This window comes from Brachyhypopomus gauderio, chromosome 3, assembly GCF_052324685.1.
Source record: "Brachyhypopomus gauderio isolate BG-103 chromosome 3, BGAUD_0.2, whole genome shotgun sequence".
Classification (NCBI taxonomy): Eukaryota; Metazoa; Chordata; class Actinopteri; order Gymnotiformes; family Hypopomidae; genus Brachyhypopomus; species Brachyhypopomus gauderio.
The window spans coordinates 9,078,759-9,103,174 of record NC_135213.1 but is presented as its reverse complement, the minus strand read 5'-3'; the positions used below and the strand labels follow the sequence as shown (position 1 = coordinate 9,103,174).

Sequence of the window (24,416 nt, the reverse complement as noted above, 5' to 3'; positions counted from 1 at the left end):
TATATATATATATATATATATATATATATATATATATATATATATAAAGGTTTGGACAGCGTAGGTCTGAACACACACTCTTCTGTCTAGGGCATGTTGTCTGAGTAAAGGTTCACCACCAGCAGCATGATGCAAACTAGGGAAACATCAAATCACACACACACCATCAGAAGACAGAAGGAGAGAGAGAGAGAGAACCATGGAAACAGAAGAGAGTGGGGGGAAGAGGGGAAAACAGAGGGGCAAGGGAAACTTCTCCTCCGATTTGCTCGTTCACACTAGCTGCACCGCTAAGTCCCGCGCCGCCGGCGTCTGATCTCGCCGGGCCAGGGTCTTGATCAAACAGACCGCAGAACGAACCCATCAGAACAAATAAACAGACAAATAAAGGAGGGGGTTAAACGAAGGGCGGGGGAGGGGCGTGCCGCTGGGCGGAGGAGCTGTGGGAGGCCTCGCCCCTCGCCGTGGCACACTAGGGAGGGAGGGGCTCCAGTCAGGCGCACCATTTACCTGAAACTGGACTTAGCCGCCTCCCACGCCTTTAATGATTTTGAGAAGGAGGGGGTGTCCATTTCCCCTCCGTCCCTCTTAAAATAAGCTCGAGTCAGTCTGGTGAACCTGCCCGCGGCTCTTAAAAATAGGCCGGCAGCTTTAAGACCTCGCCGGCTCCTCGCTGCATCAAAAACGTCGCCATTGCCAGCTCTTTGGTGCTAAAGTTAACTTTCGACAGGTCTGTGTGTTTCAAATAAACACGGGGTGGCAGAGAGCTATTCTTAACTCCGATCTCCCCGAGGACGGCGTGAAGGCAGCGAGTTTAAGCACGGCGTTCGCAGCCAACGTCAGGAAGCAAGGCAGGTTTTCTGGCATTAAATAACATAAGACCCTATGTCACCTGAAACAAACTAGCAACATGTCAAGGGTTGTTTTTCTTCCAACAGACAGCTCAAAAGTGTACTTTTGGTAAAAAAAACGGCAATTCCTCTGACACCAATTAAAAAGTGAAGACGGAAAAAAAAAAGCAAACACCCTAATGGTCTGGCACTGGTGCTCTGCCAAGGGGTAAAGGCCATCCTGCTGACTTACTCACACTGCCCAGGTCGACGTTTTACGGGCTGGTTGCTTTCTTACCTACACCTGACCTTACAGCGGAGGCCCACGCCGAAAGGCTACGGGTTCAGCTAGCCCACTCAAACCGGTCCTGCGGCTAACGAAGCTTCGCTAATCTACGTGAATCAAACCTACGAGCTTCCGCAGTGCTGCTACGTGCCCCTAGTGGCTGTATAACTGCACGCGCCCCCTGTTCCGGGAGTCCTGGAGGGAGGGTGAACGTCCCGCCCTCTCCCAAACTCCGCCCACTTTCTAGTCACCACGCTCTACGCTCTACGCTGCCGTGAACTCCTCAGGTACACGAGCTCCGTTCCTACAGAGAGGAGTTACACTCTATGATGTGGCTGAAATGTTTCGCGGCCATTTTAACGTGACGTATCCCGAGGCCCCCGCTGCGTGTGGTAACGCTGCGAGAACACCATGCTCACTCTCCACAACTCAGAAGATGCAAGACAGTAGACAGGAAGAGGATCTATTCTGTCTGCGCCGAGAAAAATAAAAAATAAAAAACACACACAGAGCTTTGTAAATGTAGTGACCAACGGGGGTTACTTACGACGATGTGTGCCGGGGAAGGGGAGCGGGCATCTTTAAGTGCTTGTCTACTTTGAAGACTTCCTGCTTGAACATCTAGCAGTGGCCATTTCATCTGTAGATACTGAATGGTGGAAGGAAACAAAATGGGAGAAAGAAAGAAAAACATGTTAACAATGCAGAAAGCAAAGGGAGGAAGAACCGTGAGGGTCAAAGGACCCTGAAAAATGGCTGTGTGACTCTGAAAGCGAAAGCGGGCGCAAACACAAGTGAGGAGCATGTTGGAGCAGACCGTGGGGGAGGCTTGGGGTGGACCTGCATGGCCCATGGAGAAGCGAGTCGGTTCCTTGTCCAGTTGCTCTCGGACCGGGAGCAATCCCAGAATTCCCAGTTTCTCTGTTTTAGATCTGAAGATCATATCAGTGCTCTCTGGAATCCTATTGCTTTTCATTGTACTTATAAAAGGGTGTGGACTCGAGTTGGACCAGCGACTGTTTTAGTCAATAATTGACCCAGGGTGCTTCAGGACACACACACACACACACACACACACACACACACACACACACACACCACCTGTGAACGTCATGCTCTTCACATTGTCTGGAGCCAATCTTTAAGTGACTTCCTGTAGCCACAGAGACATAAAAAAAATCAGCCGGTAAAGCGATTAAGTTGTAAAAACCTTCGTTTTTATTGGGCTTTATGAAGCTGTCTGGCATCGGGAGGCACACGCTCAGCTCAACAACCTGACGCTAATGAAAAACGCACCTAGCAAGAGGCCGCACTGTCAAGAAAGCGAGCTGGCAAGGACACAGGAGGAAGTCCCCTCCTGCCCCTCTACCTCCTAGACACAGGAAATATGTCTATCGTCCTTTGGGTCCCCCCCCACCGACCGAGACCCTGACCCTTGGCCTGCCTGGGCTGGATTGGGTCAGGCGGGTCACATGTGTACCCCAAACACAAATCCACACACACACACACAAACTGGAGGATCTGCACACAAGTCAACTCTCCCGTTCCAGTCGGTCCCCTTACGCGCGGTTCACACGCGGTTCACACGCGGTTCACACGCTAGGGCTCGTTTTCCACGGCTGTCCTGGAAACACTAGATGTCGGTACCAGCAAACATGGGACTCCACGGCCGGTTAAGTTGACCCGTGAACTTCTGACAAGCAGCTACACTGAAGATACACTCTGGTAGTGTAGCTACACTGAAGATACACTCTGGTAGTGTAGCTACACTGAAGATACACTCTGGTAGTGTAGCTACACTGAAGATACACTCTGGTAGTGCAGCTACACTGAAGATACACTGAAGATACACTCTGGTAGTGCAGCTACACTGAAGATACACTCTGGTAGTGTAGCTACACTGAAGATACACTCTGGTAGTGCAGCTACACTGAAGATACACTCTGGTAGTGTAGCTACACTGAAGATACACTCTGGTAGTGTAACTACACTGAAGATACACTCTGGTAGTGCAGCTACACTGAAGATACACTCTGGTAGTGTAGCTACACTGAAGATACACTCTGGTAGTGTAGCTACACTGAAGATACACTCTGGTAGTGTAGCTACACTGAAGATACACTCTGGTAGTGCAGCTACGTGGCTTTGAGCTGAGCTGCACTCAGTCACACTCATCTCTCCAGGAGCTGCGAGCAAACACAAAAACACGTTCGCTCGGCTGTCCAGGGTCAGAGGTTAACTGGGTCCTGATTGCTGCTCTGTTGGGAGTTCTGAGCAGCAACATACACATGGCAGGGGGAAATGTGACCTTTTAAAATGGCTGCCACGTACAACGCCTGAGAGTAAATTTTAAATGTGGGCAGTAAGTATTCGAATAATAAGAAACTCGAGGGGAGTTTGGTGAATTTACATGCAAGCTTAGCAAATGCTCACCTAATGAGGCTAGACAGAAAATTACGTCCATAACTACCAGACAAAACTATGAGAAACTCAAGAGCCAAAACTGAATAAACATATCTTGAGAGCTCCAGCAAACATAACATAACACATAACGTGTTTAACATGAAAACTGTATTGGTAGCAAACTCTAAGAAAATGGAGTTCAATATTCCTAATGTCAGATGTCTGTTCTGCACAAGTCTTCTCACAAGTCAGCCAGCCTCGTAGGGTCACCAGGGATGCGACTGGATCGTCTGACTAGGGTTTGAGCCAAAGCTCAACTAGGCCAGGAGTGGTTGGGATGTTATCTCTAACCCAATCCAACCAATCAGGGGCCAGTATAGCGTTCCTACACTTTGCCCTCGTAGTTCACCAAACCAAGAACACTTTCTGCTTGACCCTGCCAGGACTACTCTGAGATTGATTTTGTGTGTGTGTGTGTGTGTGTGTGTGTGTGTGTGTGTGTGTGTGTGTGTGTGTGTGTGTGTGCATACGTGCTTGGTTCAGCTGGTTCAGTGGTAATTAGTGCTGGGTTGGCTGTAGGGTGTAGTGCTGTTTGCCACTGGAGGAGCTGCCTCACCCGGTGGCCTGAGGGGCATGCTCCACACACACACACACACACACACACACACACACACACACACACACACACACACACACACACACACACACACACACACACACACACACACACACTCCACACTGACACACACCCTCCACACTCACACCCTCCACACTCCACACTCACACGCTCACACACTCACACACTCAGACTCTCACACACACACGCTCACAAACTGCAAGCTCACTCACACACAAGCTCACTCACACTCCAAGCTCACACACTCCTGCACCAAATCTCTTGCTAATGCATGCGCCTGTTTACTCAGAAGGGGAGTGAAGTTTGCCTGAGCTGTGCTGCTCCGGGCTGGCTGTGCATGACGCCACGCTAAACGCCGATGATACACTCCGAAAAAAAAAAAAAACTAACTAAAAAACCTAGATTACATTCCAGATGGTACTAGTCATTTAGCGTGTGTGTCCTCTGAAAAGCTCCTGCTAGGGTTCTGTTTACTGTGAAGTGGGTCATGTCGTGGCTCAGAGTGGCAGGAGTGGTGTTGAGTGTGGGGTGAGAGCGTCTGGGTGTGCGGGCGCCGGTGCCAGTGTATCCGCCTCACACTCCCACCGCACATGTTCCTGCTCCCTAATCCTTCCTGTAGGCATTACGAGCGGAGGCCAAAGCCAAAGGAGGTGGGTCTGGAGCTGCTTCTGCCCCGCCCCCTTCTGCCAAACCCCGCCCCTAATGCTCTCAAGACCCCACCCCCTGACGCTTCCCGGTCCGGATGCACCGGCTGGGCTGGAAGAGGCCGTGGCCCCTGACCTACTGGCTGCTGCTGCCCTTTCTCCCCTCTCCGAGTCCCCCCGCCCCCCCCCCCCCCCCCCCCCCCCACAGGAGGCCCCCCATGTAACTCAAGTGGCGTTCCGATAGGACAAATTGCTCCGCAGTTCCAGGATAACTTGGTACACCCTCCCCCACCACTCAGGACGGCCAGCGTGAGTTCGACCCAGGGCATGCACTCCCCCCGATCTGCCCCCTCCTCCTCACTCTGTCAGCCCTGCTAGCCACCCCCCCATACCCCCCCCCCCCCCCCCCCCCCCCCACCCCCGGCCTGGAACAACCACAATGGGGCTGAATGACTCAATTGTCTCTGATGAAGAGAAAGACAAGGGAGTCCTCTAAATCCTCCCAGAGGGATGAACTCTATCACTAGCAGAGCTCAGAGAGAGAGAGAGAGAGAGAGAGAGAGAGAGAGAGAGAGAGAGAGAGAGAGAGAGAGAGAGAGAATATTAGTGACAGAATAGTTGGTTTTGTCTCAAAATTTTCCAAATGGGTAGTTAGGACATGGATAATTCACTAATGTTATTTTTGACACAATTGCTGTTTTCCTTTTCCAAAAGTGAAGTTATCTGTTCACTTTTAGCACTTTTGCCCACATTTAGCATGTCATGAACTAGTGTGGGCTGCACCGAGGTTAAAAAAAGCCACGGAGAGCTTTCTGGAAACATAAGGAGAACAGGCCTGCTGCTGCTAAGCTGTTTCTCAAAGAAATGTCTGTACCTGACACTTAACCTGACGCTGGAGAGGTTTCCTCAGGGATCACACAGCCGTTGTGAGGAGAACTACCTTCTACGACCCCCTATTACCTCAGGAACTACACATTACCAAGACTTATTGGTCCTCAAAATAGAGGGATGGGCAAATAAATAAATAAGCATTAAAAAATCAACTTTGAAATTATATTGAAGGTCACAGAGTTCCTCGGGTTGTAGATGGTGTGAGGTGGCCAACCCCATCGTATCACAGGAGGAGCAGGTCGAGGAATTGAAGCAACACATACACATCTGATGTGATTAGTACAGAAGAGGCGAGCTGCACTCGGCCATTTTGTTTGGATTAAGAGCACAGACGTTCTCTGTAATCAGACAAATCAGACGCCTAATGTGCCAGAGAAGCTCAGAACGTGGGGCTATTCCCAACGCTCTCACCAGCTAGGACTGGGGAGTCAGAGAGAGAGAGAGAGAGAGAGAGAGAGAAAGAGAGAGAGAGAGGCTGCAGTCAGCAAACAGCCTGCCAGTGTCCCACCAGAGACACATTCAGCAAGGCCCAGCACATCCCAGCCCATCTGTGCCCAAGGGTCAGGAGAAAACACACACACACACACACACACACACACACACACACACACACACACACACACACACACACACACACACACACACACACACACACACACGCACCACGCCACACACGCGCGCACACACGCATACGCACATATCCACACAAACATGCACGTACACGCACACGCACACGACACACACACACACACACACACACCACCGCACACACACACACTCACACACACACCCTCAAACATGCGCATGCCCACACATGCACACAGCCCAACCAATCGCCCCGTCCCCCACCCTGTGGGGAGAAGACGCCGGGGTGGAGCTGACGGCTTGCAGATTACACTGATAAAAGAGCAAAACTAAAGCACTTCATTTGGGATGAGAGAAGTCCTGCTCGGTACCGAGGACCCACGAGTGGGAGCTGTGGGGGAGCCCCAGTCGAAGCCCCCCAGACTCCAGGTACAAACAGGCAGCCCAGGGGAGACGGCGGCGGACAACCGCCGCGTTCAAAACGCGGAGGCCTGGAGGAGCTCGGATCAGACCGCAGGCACACGCGGCACACGCTCGCGACATGTCGCACCATGCGGCACCAGAACCGGCCCGCCGCGCTCGGGCCCCCCGGACTCTCCTTCATGGAGGAAGTGCCTATCCAGGAATGCAGAGGGTAGGATGAAATGGGAGTTGCAGCCGGGTTCTTTGAAAGTCCTCGGAGCCGAGCAGAACCTTTACGACACCCCCCCCCCTGTGCCCACCCTCCCCCTCTGTGGCCGGGCTGCAGAGAGATGGAGCGCACATTCAAATGCCCCTCATTTCAGACGGGTGAGGGGGGGGGGGGTTCGGAGAGAAAGAGGCGAGTCACCTCAACGCCAGATGAAACTGAAAGTTAGTGTACACGAGGGCTCTTAATACACATTTTATGAGTAAATAACGGAAGGGGGGGAAAAAAAGAGAAAGAGAGAAAGAGAAAAGAACACCCCACCAGCTCAGACTGCCTGAGGCGGTTTGCAACCAGGAAAAGAAAGCTGGGCTGTGGGCCAGACGTGGGGTTTGTGTGCCCCGGGGCAGAAGAGGGTCCGCGGGGGCCCGCAGTTACTCCCAAAGCCAGAACGGCTGGGGGGCTCCTCGCCCCTCTGACAGCATGGGGCCTGAGACCCCAGCTCGCTCTCTTCCTGCCCCCCCCCCCCCCCCCACACCTGCCCCCCCCGCCCAGAATCACTCCATCTCCCCCAGACGCCACGCTGCCTCAGCCTCTCTCCTCACACCGCACTTCCTCTCTTACACTACGGAAAAAAAAAACCCCAAAACCTTTGGAGAAGCACCTGCCGCGTGAAACTCGCCGTGGCGGTTTGAAGTCTTCTCAAGGATACGGTGTTCAGTTGTGTGTGTGTGTGTTTGTGTGTAGAGGGGGGGTTGTAGACAGACATACAGACAAGGATAGGGGTAAACACAGGAAAAAAGATAAAACTATGTTAGGCCTATATCACAATTCTCTCCGGTCTGTTCCTACACTCTTATGGTGTGTACGTGTGTGTGTGTGTGTGTGTGTGTGTGGTGTGTGTGTGTGTGTGTGTTGTCACGCTGCATTCTCAACCCCCGTGAGCATGAGCTGTTGTGTGGCCTCGCTCACACTCTGTTTGCCTAGCAGGTGTGGGCGTCTATGCAATTCAAACAGCAGCTGAGTCACCTGAAACCTTGAGAGAGGATTGGCCAACACCTTCCCCGTCTCAGCGGAGGGGGTATCAGTGGCTAAATGAAGCCGTAAAAACACACAAACACGCGCGTCGCTCCTGGAGACCGGGCGTGGAGGGGCAGAGCGCTGGCAAAGTCCACAGCACTGCACACACTGCTGCAAACACCTGTGATTAGGGGTTCTCGTCCATCTACACACACACAACCTCCCAAAGACTCCCAGAACCTCCACCATGAGCACACGCTGACACACACACACTCACACACTCACACACACACACACCCACACATACACACACACACACCACACACACACACACACTCACACACATACACTCACACACACACACACACACACACACACACACACACACACACACACACACTCACTCACTTCACTCACTCACTCACTCACTCACTCACTCACTCACTCACTCTGTGAATATTGACTCCTCAGAACACTCTATAAATAGGACTATGAGTTATGGGCACACAGGCATCTGAAGCCTACAGTACCAACACACACACAGACACACACACACACAGACCCACACACACACAACACACACACACACACACACAAACACACACACACACACACACACACACACCACACACACACACACACACACACACACACACACACACACACACACAGTCCTACTTAACAGCCCTGTGTGCCTGGGTTTGACCACACAGCTCAGCCCTGGTCTAAGACAAGCCAGAAAGGTGGCAACATGGGGCTCTGGACTTTGGAGTGTTTGTGTACATGTGCACACACACACTACACACACACACACACACACACACACACACACACACACACACACACACACACACACACACACACACACACACACACACACAAAACACTGCAATACTGTAGAGAGGGGGTCACCCCTAGCCACCATGAGGGGGTAATTACCACACTCCTGAGTTCAAAATGAAAACTGTTCTTACCTCCTGCAGCAACAACAGGCTTCAAACAAGCATCAAATAGGCACACACACACACACACACACACACACACACACACACACACACACACACACACACACACACACACACACACACACACACACACACACACACACACACACACACACACACACACACACCTTGAAGCACTTCAAACTCCATATTCATAAGCCTGGCCCCAGAGTGCAGCAGAATCCTATTATCAGGAATCTCAGTCAAAATACGAAATGGTTTCAGGACAAGAGTGTGGACGTGTCTGCACAGGACACCCTACAGAAGGAGTCTCAACCACGTTCAGGAGATCAAACGCCAACCGCACTCAGCACATACAGACCCAGTCTCACCGCAGCTGAACCCTCCAGACGCCTCCTACAGGACCCCGGACCCTGTGTGTGTGGGGCAGTACCGGCCCAGGCCCGCGCGGGCTGCGTGCGATACACCACCACGCTACAATCATCTCTTAAAAAATGAACAATCCCAGCTTGCCACAGCGAGACGGACACGCTGCCTCTGTGAAATAAAGAAATGAGCGAGTAATCAGGCGGTGGCTAATGGATCTCATTAGCATGGCGTGAGCACGCCGGACTGGGAGAACCGGGGAAGGTCAGACGGTGGCTGCTGGGGGCAGAGAGGCACGGCTGGCCTGCCCACCTGGCCCCTGTCCCAGGGTGTCCCCACCAACATCACCCCTCACCTCCCAATCGACTGCAGTATGACCTGGCCCTGGTGCCCCCGCCCCCTACACCCCCCCCCACCCCCACGTGCACCCCCCCCCCCCCTCCACCTGCCCCTGCCTGCAGCCTCCACGCCAGCACGGCTCAGTTCTCCTCCCACTCTCTGTTAATTACCGCCGACGTCCGTCCACAAACAGCGGTGACAGACACCATCACACGGGCCAATTACTGCTGAATCTTTAATGCCTTGTTCCCCAACTCCACTCTCTCTCTCTCTCTCTCTCTCTCTCACACAGACACACACACACACACACACACACACAACCACAGGGCAATCTCCCACAGCCCTAGAGAAAAACATACCGCCTAAGAAACAGACATAGTGGAAAGAGGGGAAAAAAGGATATATATTTTTGTCCATTTATTCTGGGCTTGGCAACAGTACTGACACAGCCATGCAGCCTCTAACATTATCCTCTTAGCCCAGCGTTATTCAGCAGAACCTGCTACCTTCACGCTCCAGCCAAATACTCCAGCTAATAAAAAGGACATTTGCAGAAGGATGTGCCAACGATGATGCACCCCATATTGCTCATTTCTGTGTGTGTGTGTGTGCGTGTGTGCATGAGCAATCGTCTGTCTGTTAACCAGAGCAACCTCGAGTTAACCTGAAACTCATGCAGTTCAGTGTTTTTATTATGATACGGCGCCCAGAAGAAGCTTCGCGGCGCATCGCTGCCGTTTATCTGAATTACGGCCTTCGCCGCGGCCGGTTTGAGGGAAGCTCTCCGAGACGTGAGCTGGACGTGGAGTCTGTCAGCTCCGCGTCGGAAGCGGAGGCGGCCGCACGCGTCCAGACGTTGCCGAGCGCGCGTCTTGACGCTCCGCCTCCCCCCAAGGTCCCGCAGTCGCAGCGTTGACGCAACACGCCGCAACACGCCAGCCGCGCGCTGTCCTCCGCGTTATTAGCGAGCAAATCTGCAGCTCATTCGGCAAGGATGCTCGGATCACGCCGGAGGGGTGTGGATCCTATAAAGGTTAATATGTTTTGTTTTGGGTTTTTTTATATATATATATCTTGGCTACAAACTGTGTGTTTTTGTCAGCTGAAGGAAGCTGTACTGCAGTGAGAGAGGTGGGGGGGAGGGGGAGGGGGGGAGTTGAAAAAAAGAGAAAAAGCCCTCAGCCAAGCCATCAAGTTGAACATTGAACTTCACAGTAGTAGCTGCCTTTCTATGCCTCTCCTTTTGATGTTACCTCCAAAGCAAAGGATCAAAGGCTCGGAGTGTGGCGTGGGGAAGTCCCAGGCTCTTAGCCTGCCCGTCCGTGATATATGCAAAAGCCAAAAGAGAGAGAGAGAGAGAGAAGAAGAGGGAGAGAGGGAGAAAGAGGAAGAGGGGTAGAGAGAGAGGGGGAGAGAGTGAGGGTGGAGAGTGAGAGTGAGTGGAAGAAAGCTTGCATGGAATGTGGCTAAATAGTTTGCTTTACCCTAATGAAGCCCAGCAGTGATGACATCACCCTTCTCAGCCCGTTCCAGGGGACAGCAGAACACGGGGAGCCCAAACCCAGGCGTGGTGTGAGAGTGGGGCGTGGTGTGTGAGTGGGGTGTGGGGTGTGAGTGGGGCGTGGTGTGTGAGTGGGCGTGGTGTGAGTGGTAGGGGTGTCACGATTTCGATATTAAATCAAAATCGATCGAAATTATGTCACGATCTCGAGCCTCGAAGTCAAAAAGAGGATCGACGATCCCTCTCTCTAAGCTACGCAAGCGCCCACACTATGCAAAGTAAAGCCTGGTTTAAACTAGACACGTCGTGAGGGTCTGCGCGCCGAAAATGACGTAATCACAGTGGCTCCGCCCATGCACGCTGGCGAATCGCAAGGTCATGCACCTCTCGAATTTTGTAACTTAAAAAACTTTAATATTTATACATATACTCGTAATGATTCGAAATAATTCGCTTTTTCATCACATTATTTAGTGTTTGTTTATTTTCAAAACGTCCAATCTTAACGTCTTCACGTTCTCTCATGTTTCGTCCTGGAATTACAAGAGGTTTGTATTTGTTAACGCAATACAAGAGAAATGTTCAGTCAGACAGCTATTTGTTGTGAAACGAAGTAGTTACACTTTCAAACATTTTCAAGTACTTTAGCCTAAATCTCAGCACTTTTCAAACTTGGAACACAATGCAACATTAATTTTCGTCAGGTAAATGTTCCTTCCCCTGTTTTTGAGGGGTGTTTCTTTATACTACAACATATCGTTTCGGAGAACACTGCAAAGAATATAAACGCCTCCGCCGTTCGCGCATGGTTTATACTTTCGCGAGTAATTGTAGCGCGCGACTCCGCACACCTCGCGCGCTACAATTACTCGCGAAAGTATAAACCATACTAAACAATCCAGCCTTGACACGGCTCAGGGATTACGTCACACGCAGCGCCGTGCGGCCGTTACGGTTATTTAAACAAATTTAAACATGGGTCTGTGGCGGGAGCTGAGTGCAGAGCGTTGAGGATTGATTTCGATTGGAGTGCTCTCTGTCTGAGATTTTTTATTATTACATTTTTTTTGCTGATGCTGGTCCAGCGTGGCGCATGCCAGTGATTATGCCTCGGCATGCCAAAGGTGGCACGCGTGCCATAGGTTGCCGACCCCTGCCATAGACTAATCTAAAACTGGCATAGGCCTCTCTGCTGTAAATCGAGAATCGAATCGAATCGTGACCCTAAAATCGGAAATACAATCGAATAGAGGATTTAGAGAATCGTGACACCCCTAGTGAGTGGGCGTGGTGTGAGTGGGCGTGGTGCGTGAGTGGGCGTGGCTCGTCTCCCAGTGCAACCAGCAGTAGGGGTGCACGATATGGACTAGAATTGCGATGTGCGATAACATTGTTGGATATCCCGATATCGATGTGAACCACGATAAATTAAGATTAAAATACAGAAATGTAGTATCTCTCTGAACAGCAGCACGTTAATTTGTTTTGTTTTTTACTGTGTAATGAATCCAGAATAATTCCGAATATTTTGCAGGTTTATTATTCAACAATAGATTCAATCTAGGTTTATACTTTCACGAGTGACCATAGCGCGTGACTCCGCACACCTCGCATGAACCTCCGCGAACGGCGGAAGCGTTTAATCTTGCCGTGTCACATTCTTTGCAGTGTTGTCCGATATGTAGGCCTAGTAGTTAAAAAAAAACACCCCTGAAATACAGGGGAATGAACATTTACCTAACCAATTTTAATGTTGCTTTGTGTTTCAGGTTTGTGTTTTAGGCTAAAGTACTTGAAAATGCTTGAAATTGTAACTACTTCGTTTCACAACAAATATCTGTCTGACTGAACAGTTCTCTTGTATTACGTTAACAAATACGAGCCTCTTGTATTTCCAGGACGAAACATGAGAGAACGTGAAGACAACCATTAAATAATGTGATAAAAAAGAGAATTATTTCGAATCATTTCGAGTATATGTATAAATATTTAACTCAATTAAGTTTATCGTGCTGGGAATTATTAAAATAGACCTTGAAAGTGACGTACAAGTGCTTTAATTCCACCTTGTAAAGGTGTATGAACCCTGCAAACATGACTGTTCTCATTGCGCTGAGACGTGGCGCGCGCAATCTTAGAAAATTCGAGAGGTGCACGACCTCGTGAATCGACAGCGTGCGAGGCCAGCATGCATGGGCGAAGCCACCGCGATTACGTTATTTTCACCTCGCGGACCCTCGCGCCGCATCAAGTGTAAACCAGGCTTAAACCAAAACACGTGTCTGTTCACCTCACTCTGCCTCTTGCCTACTTACATCACGTGATCATAGTCTGCAGCGCGAATAGCTCCCTCTATTGCTGGATGAGGATAATGCAATTTGAGTTTGCTGTTATTCAAGGAGTTATCGTGGCTCTTTCGATGTGTTTATCGTGAAACTTCACATCGCGATTACGATAAAAATACGATTAATCGTACAGCCCTAACCAGCAGCACAACTGCAGACCCTGCACCAGCTACCTCACTCCACATCAAGAAGCACTGAGGCAGCTCATAGCCACATAAATACACAGTGTCCTGTTAAAGTGAGAAGTGCTAGTAAACACAGAGAGTGTGTGAAACAGCGTCTCTGACTCACACACACACACACACACACACACACTGACTCACATAAAAATGAGAAGATGCAAGCACATGCACACACACACACACACACAACACACACACACAAACACACACACACACACACAGATAAACACACAGACAGGCATAAGCATGCACACACACACACACACACACACATATATACAGTATATATAATGGACACAATGGTCTCAGCTGCACAAATATGTGAGGGGTGTTCAAACTAACAAACCGTTGCTAGGCACTCACACACTGTATATAAACTTACATATACAAACACACACACACACACACACACACACACACACACACACACACACACACACACACACACACACTTTCCCCCAGGGCCATAGGATTAAGAGGTCCAGCTGGCTGACAGCAAGTCATTCCTTCCCACGTAGCAGGCCGACGCCCCCCCCCCCCTCCCCCAGGCTGCTCCAGCCTAGGAGGAGGACACACCTGAACTTGACATCGATCTGCCCCAGCTCCCCCTACACACTCCCCCCCCCACACACACACACACACACGAAGCACATCACACACCACGGTGTTGCTGTGTTCCCGTCATGGGTGGAGAAAGTGGAGCCCCGTGATAAAGGAGTGTGCAGAGAGGGCAGCGGGTGGGTGTCGCCCAGCGTGGAGACCCGCATTCCCTGACCCGCCCCCCGCACGTGCCTCCAGCCCCGCCCCCAAAACGCACGGAGTGTGGGGCTGCGAGCTGGGCCATTTGCTGCGTCCTGCACACACTGCAGCAGGATCTTGTCCCCTCCTACAACACCCCCTTGCAGGATTCCTGGGGAGTCAGGGCCCCTGGGAAGGCAGAAGGGGCGTGGCCTGCAGAAAAGCCTTGTTCTCGGAGCTGAGGGGTCGGCAAATGGCAACCAGAGATGGCCAGGTGTGTACCACCAACTAGGGGTGGGTATCAACACTGATTTCCCATTTCGATTAGATTCCGATTCACAAGGTCCCGATTCAATTCCATTTTCGATTCGATTCGATCCGATTCAATATCGATTCTTGTAGGGACATTTCAGTTACAATAAAAAATGTAGTTTGAATGTGAAATGTTGTAATGATACAAGGAACACTCAAACTTTATTAAAAAGGCATTGAAAGCGGTTTTGAACAGCCTTTTAAAGTGCAAATTAAGTTTTTTTTTTTTTTACATGTAACGAAAACATTTATGAACATAGTTCTGGTCCAAAAACTAAGATTTATTCATGACTGCTTTCTGACATCTTGGAGATTGTCAAATTTTTCTGCAAGAGATGGAGCTGATCAACATGTTGAGGAGTGAGACAGCTCCTTTGTGCAGTAACAATATTGCCAGCTATTCACAGCTTTATACTTGACGCATCGCGACCGGCGTGAGGGTCCGTGCACCGAAAACGACATAATCACGGTGGCTCCGCTCGTGCACTGTAACTTTGCGAGGTCGTGCACCTCTCGAATTTTGTAACTTTGCACGCGCCGTGCTTCAGCGCAGTGAACAACGTCATGTTTGCAGGGTTCATACACCTTTAAAAGGTGGAATTCAAGCACTTCGATTATTTTTTGGCACGGGGAGAACTTGTAGATAGTTTAATCGCAAATGCCTTCTCTAGTGGAGTTTGTTTGGGTTCTGGCGTTTATTGAATATCAGGATGGTGTCGCGTTAAATGATTTTTCAGATTTGTGGTATTCCCACAATATTTCACCTCCATGTTGCACAGTTTACACATGGCTGTGCTTTTATCCAACTCTTCCCTACCATCATGGTTTCTGAATCCAAAATGTAACCATACATCTGCAGGGTTGCCAACTTTTCAAGATCGCTTGGAGTGAGATTTGAACCTGGAGGGGTGGCGGTGTAAAATGGACACAAATTAAGTATTATATTGTGATCGATCGCTCGCCAGTGGTTGGCGCCAGAGCGAACTAGTAGCTCATTGAATCATAGATGTGGATCAGAGGTACATTTTTTTTTACTCTTGCTGCAGCCATGCTTAACTGATTACCCCAGCCAAGTGGCGGTGCTCGAGGAAAAAAAAGGATGATCTCACGAGATAAAACGCGAGACGTGAAAACGGTACGCATATGCAGAGAAATTGGCTAATTCTAAAGATCGATCTCAGGTTTCATAAATCGATATCGAATCATTCAAATGAAGATCGATTTGAATTGAAAGATCGATTTTTTAAACACACCCCTACCACCAACAGCTAACGCCAGCACACATCAGACTGGTTACTAACGGCCAGCACACATCAGACTGGTTACTAAAGCCCAGTGTGCATCAGACTGGTTACTAAAGCCTAGTGTGCATCAGACTGGTTACTAACGCCCAGCACACATCAGACTGGTTACTAATGTCCAGCACACATCAGACTGGTTACTAACGCCCAGCACACATCAGACTGGTTACTAACGTCCAGCACGCATTAGACTGGTTACTAACGTCCAGCACACATCAGACTGGTTACTGACGTCCAGCACACATCAGACTGGTTACTAAAGCCCAGCACACATCAGACTGGTTACTAACGCCCAGCACACATCAGACTGGTTACTGGTTACTGAGTGGGAGAAAAAACATCTGTTTTCCAATTCCATTCACTGACCATTAGGGCGGGAACACATGAGAGAGTGAGAGTAGATCTGGTACAAAATGGGGGGGCAGTTTGGGGGGGGGAGGGGGGGGGTGATGGAGGGCTGTGGGGCTGTGCTGCTAAATCTGGGCTTCTATTTGAGCTGAAGTGATGGACAGATAATGAGAAAGAAAAATCCATCCCCTACAACAGCAAAATACCACTGACACTGCTGATCACCAACTCCTCACAGCCGAGAGAGAGAGAGAGATGAGAGAGAGAGAGAGAGAGAGAGAGAGGGAGAGAGAGAGAGAGGGGGGAGGGAGAGAGAGAGAGAGAGAGAGAGAGAGAGAGAGAGAGAGAGGGGGCTTGAGAGTGGGAGAAAGGAAAAAAAATCACAATGATGACATGTAAGTGCAAAGAGCGATTAAGGATTTACTTTCAAAAGGGTCCGCATTGATCTTTTTTGATAGACCTGCAATAAATCAAACCAGATTGACTCACATGAGAACGAGGCCTAATCCTTTAGTCAGATCCGGGAGAACTCAAACCAAACCAGCTGTTAATTTAGGCTTTACAAGATGAAGCGGGAGAAATCCAACCTGATGTACCCTAGGGCAGCGGCTTACATCATCTCTGTAAAGCAATCAACTTATTGCCAGTTTGGAGAGATAATCAGGGAGCTGTGAGAGAGAAACAAAGAGGCAGGTAGCGGGGGGTGCAGGGAGACAGGTTCTTAAAGGGGCAAACGTAGGGGGTAGCATGGGAAACTCGAGTGGGGGTAATAACAGGAGGGGGAATACCGAAAACACTGGCAACGTGGGTTCACGAGTGGCAAAAGTTACAGAGATGGCCGCAATCTGCGGGACAGGAGCAGGATTGTGGCCTGCACTTATTGCCTTGATGGTCTGCACTTCACCCGCAGACTGGCACGGTGCCCACAGTGCCACCTCGGTCACGCCCTGGGCCGGCCCACAGAGGCCCAGCCACAGGCAGCTATGATAATTAAGAGTTATTTTTGTTTTCTTTTTTTGTGTTTTTAACTTTGCTTTTCCTCTGGGTGGAAGTGTCGGTTAACGCCATGCAGTCCTTACTGGTTACACTTCTAATGTCTTTTTCAGATCCACATCCTGTTTGTGTGTAAAAGAAAGAAAGAGAAAGATGTGGGGGGGGGGGGGGGGGGTACTAAGATAGACAGAGATATTGGGAGGGGGTGTGTAACGACTATAGAGCAGGAGTGTACATCACACACACACACACACACACACACACACACACACACACACACACACACACACACTCAGGCAAACTCATTAGGTCCCAGTGTTCTTGTCTTTAATGTTCTATTTACTACAGGCAACAAGATCAAATCTGAAATCCAATTGCAGGCCCGACCAGGGCCCTTCGCTCCGGTTCTGTTGCAGTGTTGGAAGAGCAGGCTCGTCGTCTCTGGAAAGTGTCCAAGGGCGAGTCGAGGCTCACGAGTCAAAACGAGAGCGCACATGAAATCAGAGAGAAAGCAGGAGCCCCCACCCTCACCTCCACCCCCACCCACCAACCCCACCCCCCTCCTCTCTGCTGCCACACGGACACGCCGGTTGCACCCATGGATCACTCGGACTTTGGGTGTCTGCTCCGCCCAACTAAACTCAAGTTAAATAAGCCAGGCTGGCAGGTTTTCTTACATACACACACACACACACTCACAAGCACACGCAGAAACATACACAGGCAGATGCACGCAAACACACACACACACACACACACACACACACACACACACACACACACACACACACGCAAACACACACACACACACACACACACACACACACACACACACACACACACACACACACACACACACACACACACACACACACACACACACACACCGCTATCTTTAGTTCTGCACTGAAGCACTTCCTCTCAGCCGGTCCTCCCCACGGAGGGAGGAGAGAGCCCGCGCCTCCGCCCACCCCCCACGGCCCAACACGGCCCAACACGGCCTCACAATTTAATTACGCAGAAACGGTAATCCTGCCGCACAGATGGCTAACACGCCGCGTCTCTACCGCTACACGTCCCGTCGAATCGTTACCGATGCTATTTGCTAAATGACAGCAAGCGGGACCACGGCGCAGAGCGAGGCGTGCTTGATCGGCTCGCCAACGCAGGTGTGTCCTCCTGTTCGGCCTGCGTGACAGAGTTCAAGAAGGCGTGAAGAACCGGGAGGGAGTGACAGGCTGTGGCCCGAATGAATCATGTTATAATCAGTGCAGGCAAGCGTAGAGCCCTTTTGTCCTTCAAAACAAACAAACAAACAAAAAAATCCCCACCGAAACGAAGAGACGCAGGGCTGCGTCGGGCCTTTCGAAACGGCCCAGCGTGGTAAACCACATAACAAGCGCAATTGAAAAGTGACGAAAGTGTTCTTTTCTTAAAAGACGTAACGGATTTGGTTTATGGGCCTTGCTGGGACCCGTGGTTTGTCTTTGGGGAGCATCCCAGGAATCCAGTCTTTCCTGAACTCCCAGCGGCGCGTCCCAGTATGCAGTCGCGCTGCCTGCAGTCATCCGCCTCCGCTCACCGGCCGCTGGCTTCTGTCAACAATTAGTGGTCGTTCCTTCCAGTGCCTGCGACCGCAGCTCCCCGAGCGTTAAACTATGCAACCTCCCTATCGAGCCCTCCGCGTAAATCTCGCGCGGCGACATTGTCTGGGAAAGAACCGCGGGTGCCAACGGGGGCACGCTGCCTCCGCCGGGCCTCACCCATAATAACCCCAATAAAAATATTTGGGGCCCGTCTGCTCCGGCATGCGGCCGGGCCCGACCGGTCACCTGTCGCGTTGCTTGGCGTTAATGGATCTCCGATTGGTGCGCGTTCCTGGCCCCGGGCCCCTGGGTATCATGTTCCTCGCAGGGCGGAAGGCCTTCGTGCTGCAGAAGAGCGCAGCTCCCCGGCCCAGCAGAGAAGCCATAAATCTGCCCTAACCATCGGAGGACATGCCGCCATGCAGAGCTGCACTAACATTTTCCCTTTCACGAAACGCCGGGAGGCAGGGGACGAAGCTCGCACCGCTCGGCCGGACGCGAGGTTACAGCGGCGCTCTCCCCCAGCGGACGGGAGCCGCGGGGCCACGGGGCCGTGGGGACGGTACCTTTGCCCTTTCTCCCCACAAGTCAAATTATTTTAAGCCTGTCTCACATTTGAATCCATATAGAATGGCTGCTTAAAACATTTGTTCCCCCCTTTTGGGCCTAATAAGACTGCCAGCCGTCCCCTCAAATGGGAACACTTGCGTCAGGAGGCCCGTGTATCGCTGTAAACCGATCTGCACGGCGAATAGGAGTCCCAGCTCTGTTTCTTTCTGACTGTGTGTTGGGTGAGGAATTCCTCTACCCTCCAGACGTCTTTCAGCAGTTGTTCTTGTCACGGGACGTGTTAGAGACGCAGTCGGAAGGAGGGGACGCCTCTCCAACTGCAAGCCAGAAGGGGCTGGGCGTCAAAGACGAGCTGGAGATGCAGATCTGGAAAATGAGGATGATGGGCTTGCTTAAGGAGAGCCTTCCTGGTATGTGCACTCGGGATTACAGACGACTTCCTGTGGAAAGTACATGGTGGGTGGGGGGCGGACCGGAAATTGCCAGCGTCTATTAAGACTGGCGAAATGAGAGTGTTCTGACGCTGGCGATGCTTGGGGAGCTCTGCTCGCGTTCCTCTGGGGAAAGCGGTGCGGGACAGTGCGTCTGAGCGAGCTGAAGGAGCGTTGCTCCGACCACCTCCCTCCTAGGGCCACAGGACAGTCCCAGGGGCTGCGGGACACAGCACATCTGGCTGGCCTCCCTGACCTGGGAGGGCAGGACGTAGTCAGGTGACAGGTTAAACCTCCCTTCTCCTCCGGTGGGACCGGGCCACAGGCAGAACATCACTCACCACCGTCCCAAACTCCACACTCCTGGTGCAGGGACGGATATGTGAGACAGTCCAGGCCCTGCTGCTCTAATACCCCCCATGTGACCACTGCGTCTGCATACTGCTCACCTCATGTAACTGTCAAGTGCTTTCACCCTCGAGACGTTACACGGACAAAACAGACGTTTCAGTCATGCTAAACCAACCAATAAAAACACAGTGCGGGATCCTGGACTTACAGGCCTTGGAAAAACAGGAACATTCCATTGTGTGCAAAGAAAAAAAAACAAAAAACCTGAGACCAAGACAACGATAATGCCTTTGTCATCTGCTGCAAAATGAAAGTTTCTACTGCTGAAAAGCACCTTCAGGGAGAGGCACTGAGCCAGGAAGCCCAGCTGGGCCTGGACGAGGAGGACGGAGTAGAGGTGAGGGAGCGCTCTTCCTCCGCACACACACACACACACACACACACACACACACACACACACACACACACTCCAGCCTAATCCCACACGTCCGCGCCACACAGCTGAACTCATGCAGAAACCCGATCACAAATTGCAGGCCGGTCACGGGGGGTCACGTGCAATTCGGATCTGAACTGGTCCTGCTTCAGTCCAAAAAAACTGTGTGCATGCGTGTGTGTGTGTGTGTATGTGTATGTTTGGGCAGCAGACAGCTGCTGATTGAAGACCCTGGGCTGTGGGTGGGGCATGGGCGGTCCAGGCTGCTCAGTGGGCGTGTTCTCCTGGACGGGCTCTGTCCTCCCCGCCTCATTTACGCCGCCATGACGCTCTCCTGCACTCACTGGATCTTTTTGTCATTTCTGAGCTCTGGGTCCATTTGTATCATCCACTGAAATGGCAGGAGGGGGATAATGGTGAAATAAGGGGGTGGGCGGGGCTAAAGGAGACGGCGTTATCTCCAACAACACAACCCATCCCTCCCATTCTGGACACAAACACACTCACACACACACACACACACACACTTACAAACGTGCTCCCCTTGACTAATGTGCTCCGACACTCGTACATCACCCGCAAATTGGCCAAATGAATTAACCACGGCCCCTGCTTAGCGTTACGCGCTTTAAATGGATTTTCCCTTTCCAGGTCTGCCCAATAATTGCGTTTATCCATCTTGTTGAAGCGTGCTTTACACACTTGCTAACATCATGCCAATCCGGCCTGCGTTTTCCGCTCCAGTGGCAGGAGTGGAGGAGATTTGTCATCAGATCACAACAGGTCATTCAAACAACAATTAGTTCATTCCCCCGTATGTCAATGTCCAGGTCCCCTACAGACGTGGACGCGAAGGGGACTCGGGACTGGCGCTCTCTCACTCACGCGTCTTCTCACGTCTTCTCTCCGTCGGCCTGCCGACTGAGATGAATCGGGCTTAGCTGTGCTTCGATATCAATCACCCAACCCGCCAGGCTCCAGCAGACATCGGTCCGCAGAGTAAACGGAGCCTGCAGCTATGGATCCTGACTTCACAACCTTCGGCGCCGACATATGAGCGTGAAAAACAAACGCACGCGGGCACACAAAGCGGCCGGCCGAGCCTGCAGACCGGCCTGTCGCGGGGGTGACGTCTCCACTCTGGAGGGGCTGGACGGTGGTGCGGTAGGCCATGCAGAGAATGCAGTAAATGCCAACACTTCCCATCCACCCGTTGGGCCCGCGCTGGGACAACCTGCTGATGGGACAATCCCGATTTCCAACACACGCTCGCCAACAGACGTCTGCTGTTTGCAGCGCTGGGACGGCCAATCAGTAGAGCCGTGTGCTGTTTGTGGCGCTGAGACGGCAAATCAGTAGAGCCGTCTGCTGTTTGTGGCGCTGGGACAGCCAATCAGTAGAGACGTGTGCTGTTTGTGGCACTGAGACGGCCAATCAGCAGAGATGCAGGCTGGGTTCCCACGACAGCAATACACACTCAATGTTCATTGAGCCGGCCGCTGCTCCCTTCATCAACATCGTCATCATCAAACTCATGAAGAGTAAAAACAGCTCCTGGAACGAGGCTGCTAGCATTGAGCCCAAACTGCTGAAACGGTCTTTGCCTCTGACCCCTGATCCCGTCATTAAGACGCCACCTGTTTATGACAGAGCAGGCAACTTATCTTTATGGAGAATTAAAAAATGCAAAGCACGAGGGCCCATAAAGATAGAGGGGCACTAGAGATACCACGTTCGAAAGGGCAGCCTGGCGGACGCATCACCACTGCAGTCACATGACTGCCCAAGCCCACTCAAGATGGCCGCCATACAAAGCCAACAGCCCGGGGTCAGGATTAGGCTCTCCCATATAAATCACTGCTGAACCAACACTTACTCGTTTGCCTCCGCCGGACAGGTATGGAAGACAAATAAGCGCTCGCTATCAGGGACGGGCCACTCAGCAAAGGGGGTGGGGTGGGGGGGGGCACGCCACTGTGCTGGAACGTGGGGGACATCAACACCATGCTGGGGTTCAGCCCTCCACACGAGAGCACGTCATCACAGACACAACATGGCCAGACGCCGCCTCATGTCGACGTGGTCCTACATGCCTACGTCGGACGGACACAGATACTCTCCCATTCGAGTTTGCTCCGCCTCCCCCAAACCCTCCTGAGGGTGCAGCTGACGACTGGCCCGGCGTGTGAAGTCAATTCCCCATGTTTTAGGAATCAACCAAGCCGAGTTCTCGCACCACTCTCTAATGAAATGTAGTCAGAGACGGCTGATCCAGGCTTATCCATAGCAGAGAGACTCAACCACACATTGTACTTACACCCACACACACACACACACACACACACACACACGCTAATGCCATGCACTCTTTCACCACTGAAATGGCCAAGTGTCTGAACAACTGTATACTGGGCTATACTGATCACAGCCTGTGGTTTTTGCCTTTAAACCCCATGCTAACATATAACAGACAACCAGAGAAGAGGCCCTGGTCATGTGACGAGAAGCGCTAGTCACATGAAGTGTTATCTGTATTGTTTGACTGTCATTCTGCCTGAACTGGAATGGGGTGGGATTAGCGAGAGCACTGAAGCTATCTCCAAGACGGCAGGTAAACCCTCATTTCATGCCTCTGACTCAGGACAGATTACCTGTGTGTGTAAGGGGGGGGGGGGGGTGACAGCGGGGGGGGGCGCTGAGAAAATGTTCAACTATGTGCAAAACAGAGGTCTGGTTTTTATATCTATAAATCTCTGCAACATTTCCCACTGAGCTATAACATAATTATTTTGACTGGCTGACTGTATTTTTTTCTACCCCTAAAGTCACCTAGGACTGCATTTCAATGACTAGTTTCAGCTAGACAGTCAGCTCATAAACACATTCATCTACGCAGACATATATTTGCCCTATACACACACACAACCACTCTCTCTCTCTCTCTCTCTCTCTCTCTCTCTCTCTCTCTCTCTCTCTCTCTCTCTCTCTTTCTGGGCTTATCCGCCGGCAATTAAAAGTTTAATTAGAGGAATAAAAACACTTGGGTAAAGTTTTATCACCTATTACGTTTTCAATTATGTGTTTTACCGATACAAAACGTTCCCAGAGAGTCTAAAGGAACTGAGGAGAATTTCTGGGTAAACAGGCTTTCACCTTCCTGGGTAGGCAGCTCTACAATCTCAGTTTGCCATCAGTGCCAGAACACAGACTCGTGTCCTAGTGATCCCAAATTACCTCTCTCTTATCAAAGAGAAACATTTCACACTAAAGTCTGGAATGACGAACAGGACTACATAATCAACACAAACAGAGGAGGCCGGTCACACGTTCTGCCTTGCGGCTTCAATGCAACATGGAACGATAGACTCTAATATATGACACTTTCTCCTTCTTTCATGTCAAAAATAAACCCTGCTGGGTTTTTATTTGTTGCTGGTTGACGAAGGAGATTTTTTCATACTGAAAACAGCAAAACTTATATTTAGCTTCCTTGCTGTAAATGTGAGTGACTTGTCGTGTTCCGAGCTATTTATAAAAGTGAAATACTGTAGCTCAGTTTACATACTGACACGCATACATGTTTGACATTATCTTTACCGTTTGATAATAAAAGCGCCACGAAACACACACACACACACACACACACACACACACACACACACACAAAGTACAAACTTCTATCATTCGTCATAAAAACGTTAGCAGGGCGACTCCGTCCCCAGCAGAAAGCC

General features: G+C 50.9%; 1 protein-coding gene across 2 annotated transcripts in view; it reads right to left on the bottom strand.

Moving 5' to 3' along the window:
- tcf7l2 (transcription factor 7 like 2) overlaps positions 1-24,416 on the bottom strand; it is a 77,117-nt gene that overhangs the window by 45,089 nt on the left and 7,612 nt on the right. For both annotated transcript variants that reach the window (XM_076999338.1, XM_076999337.1), the window contains exon 4: positions 1,664-1,765. In XM_076999338.1, coding sequence (XP_076855453.1) covers positions 1,664-1,765 — 102 coding nt within the window. The remainder of the gene's footprint in view (positions 1-1,663; positions 1,766-24,416) is intronic.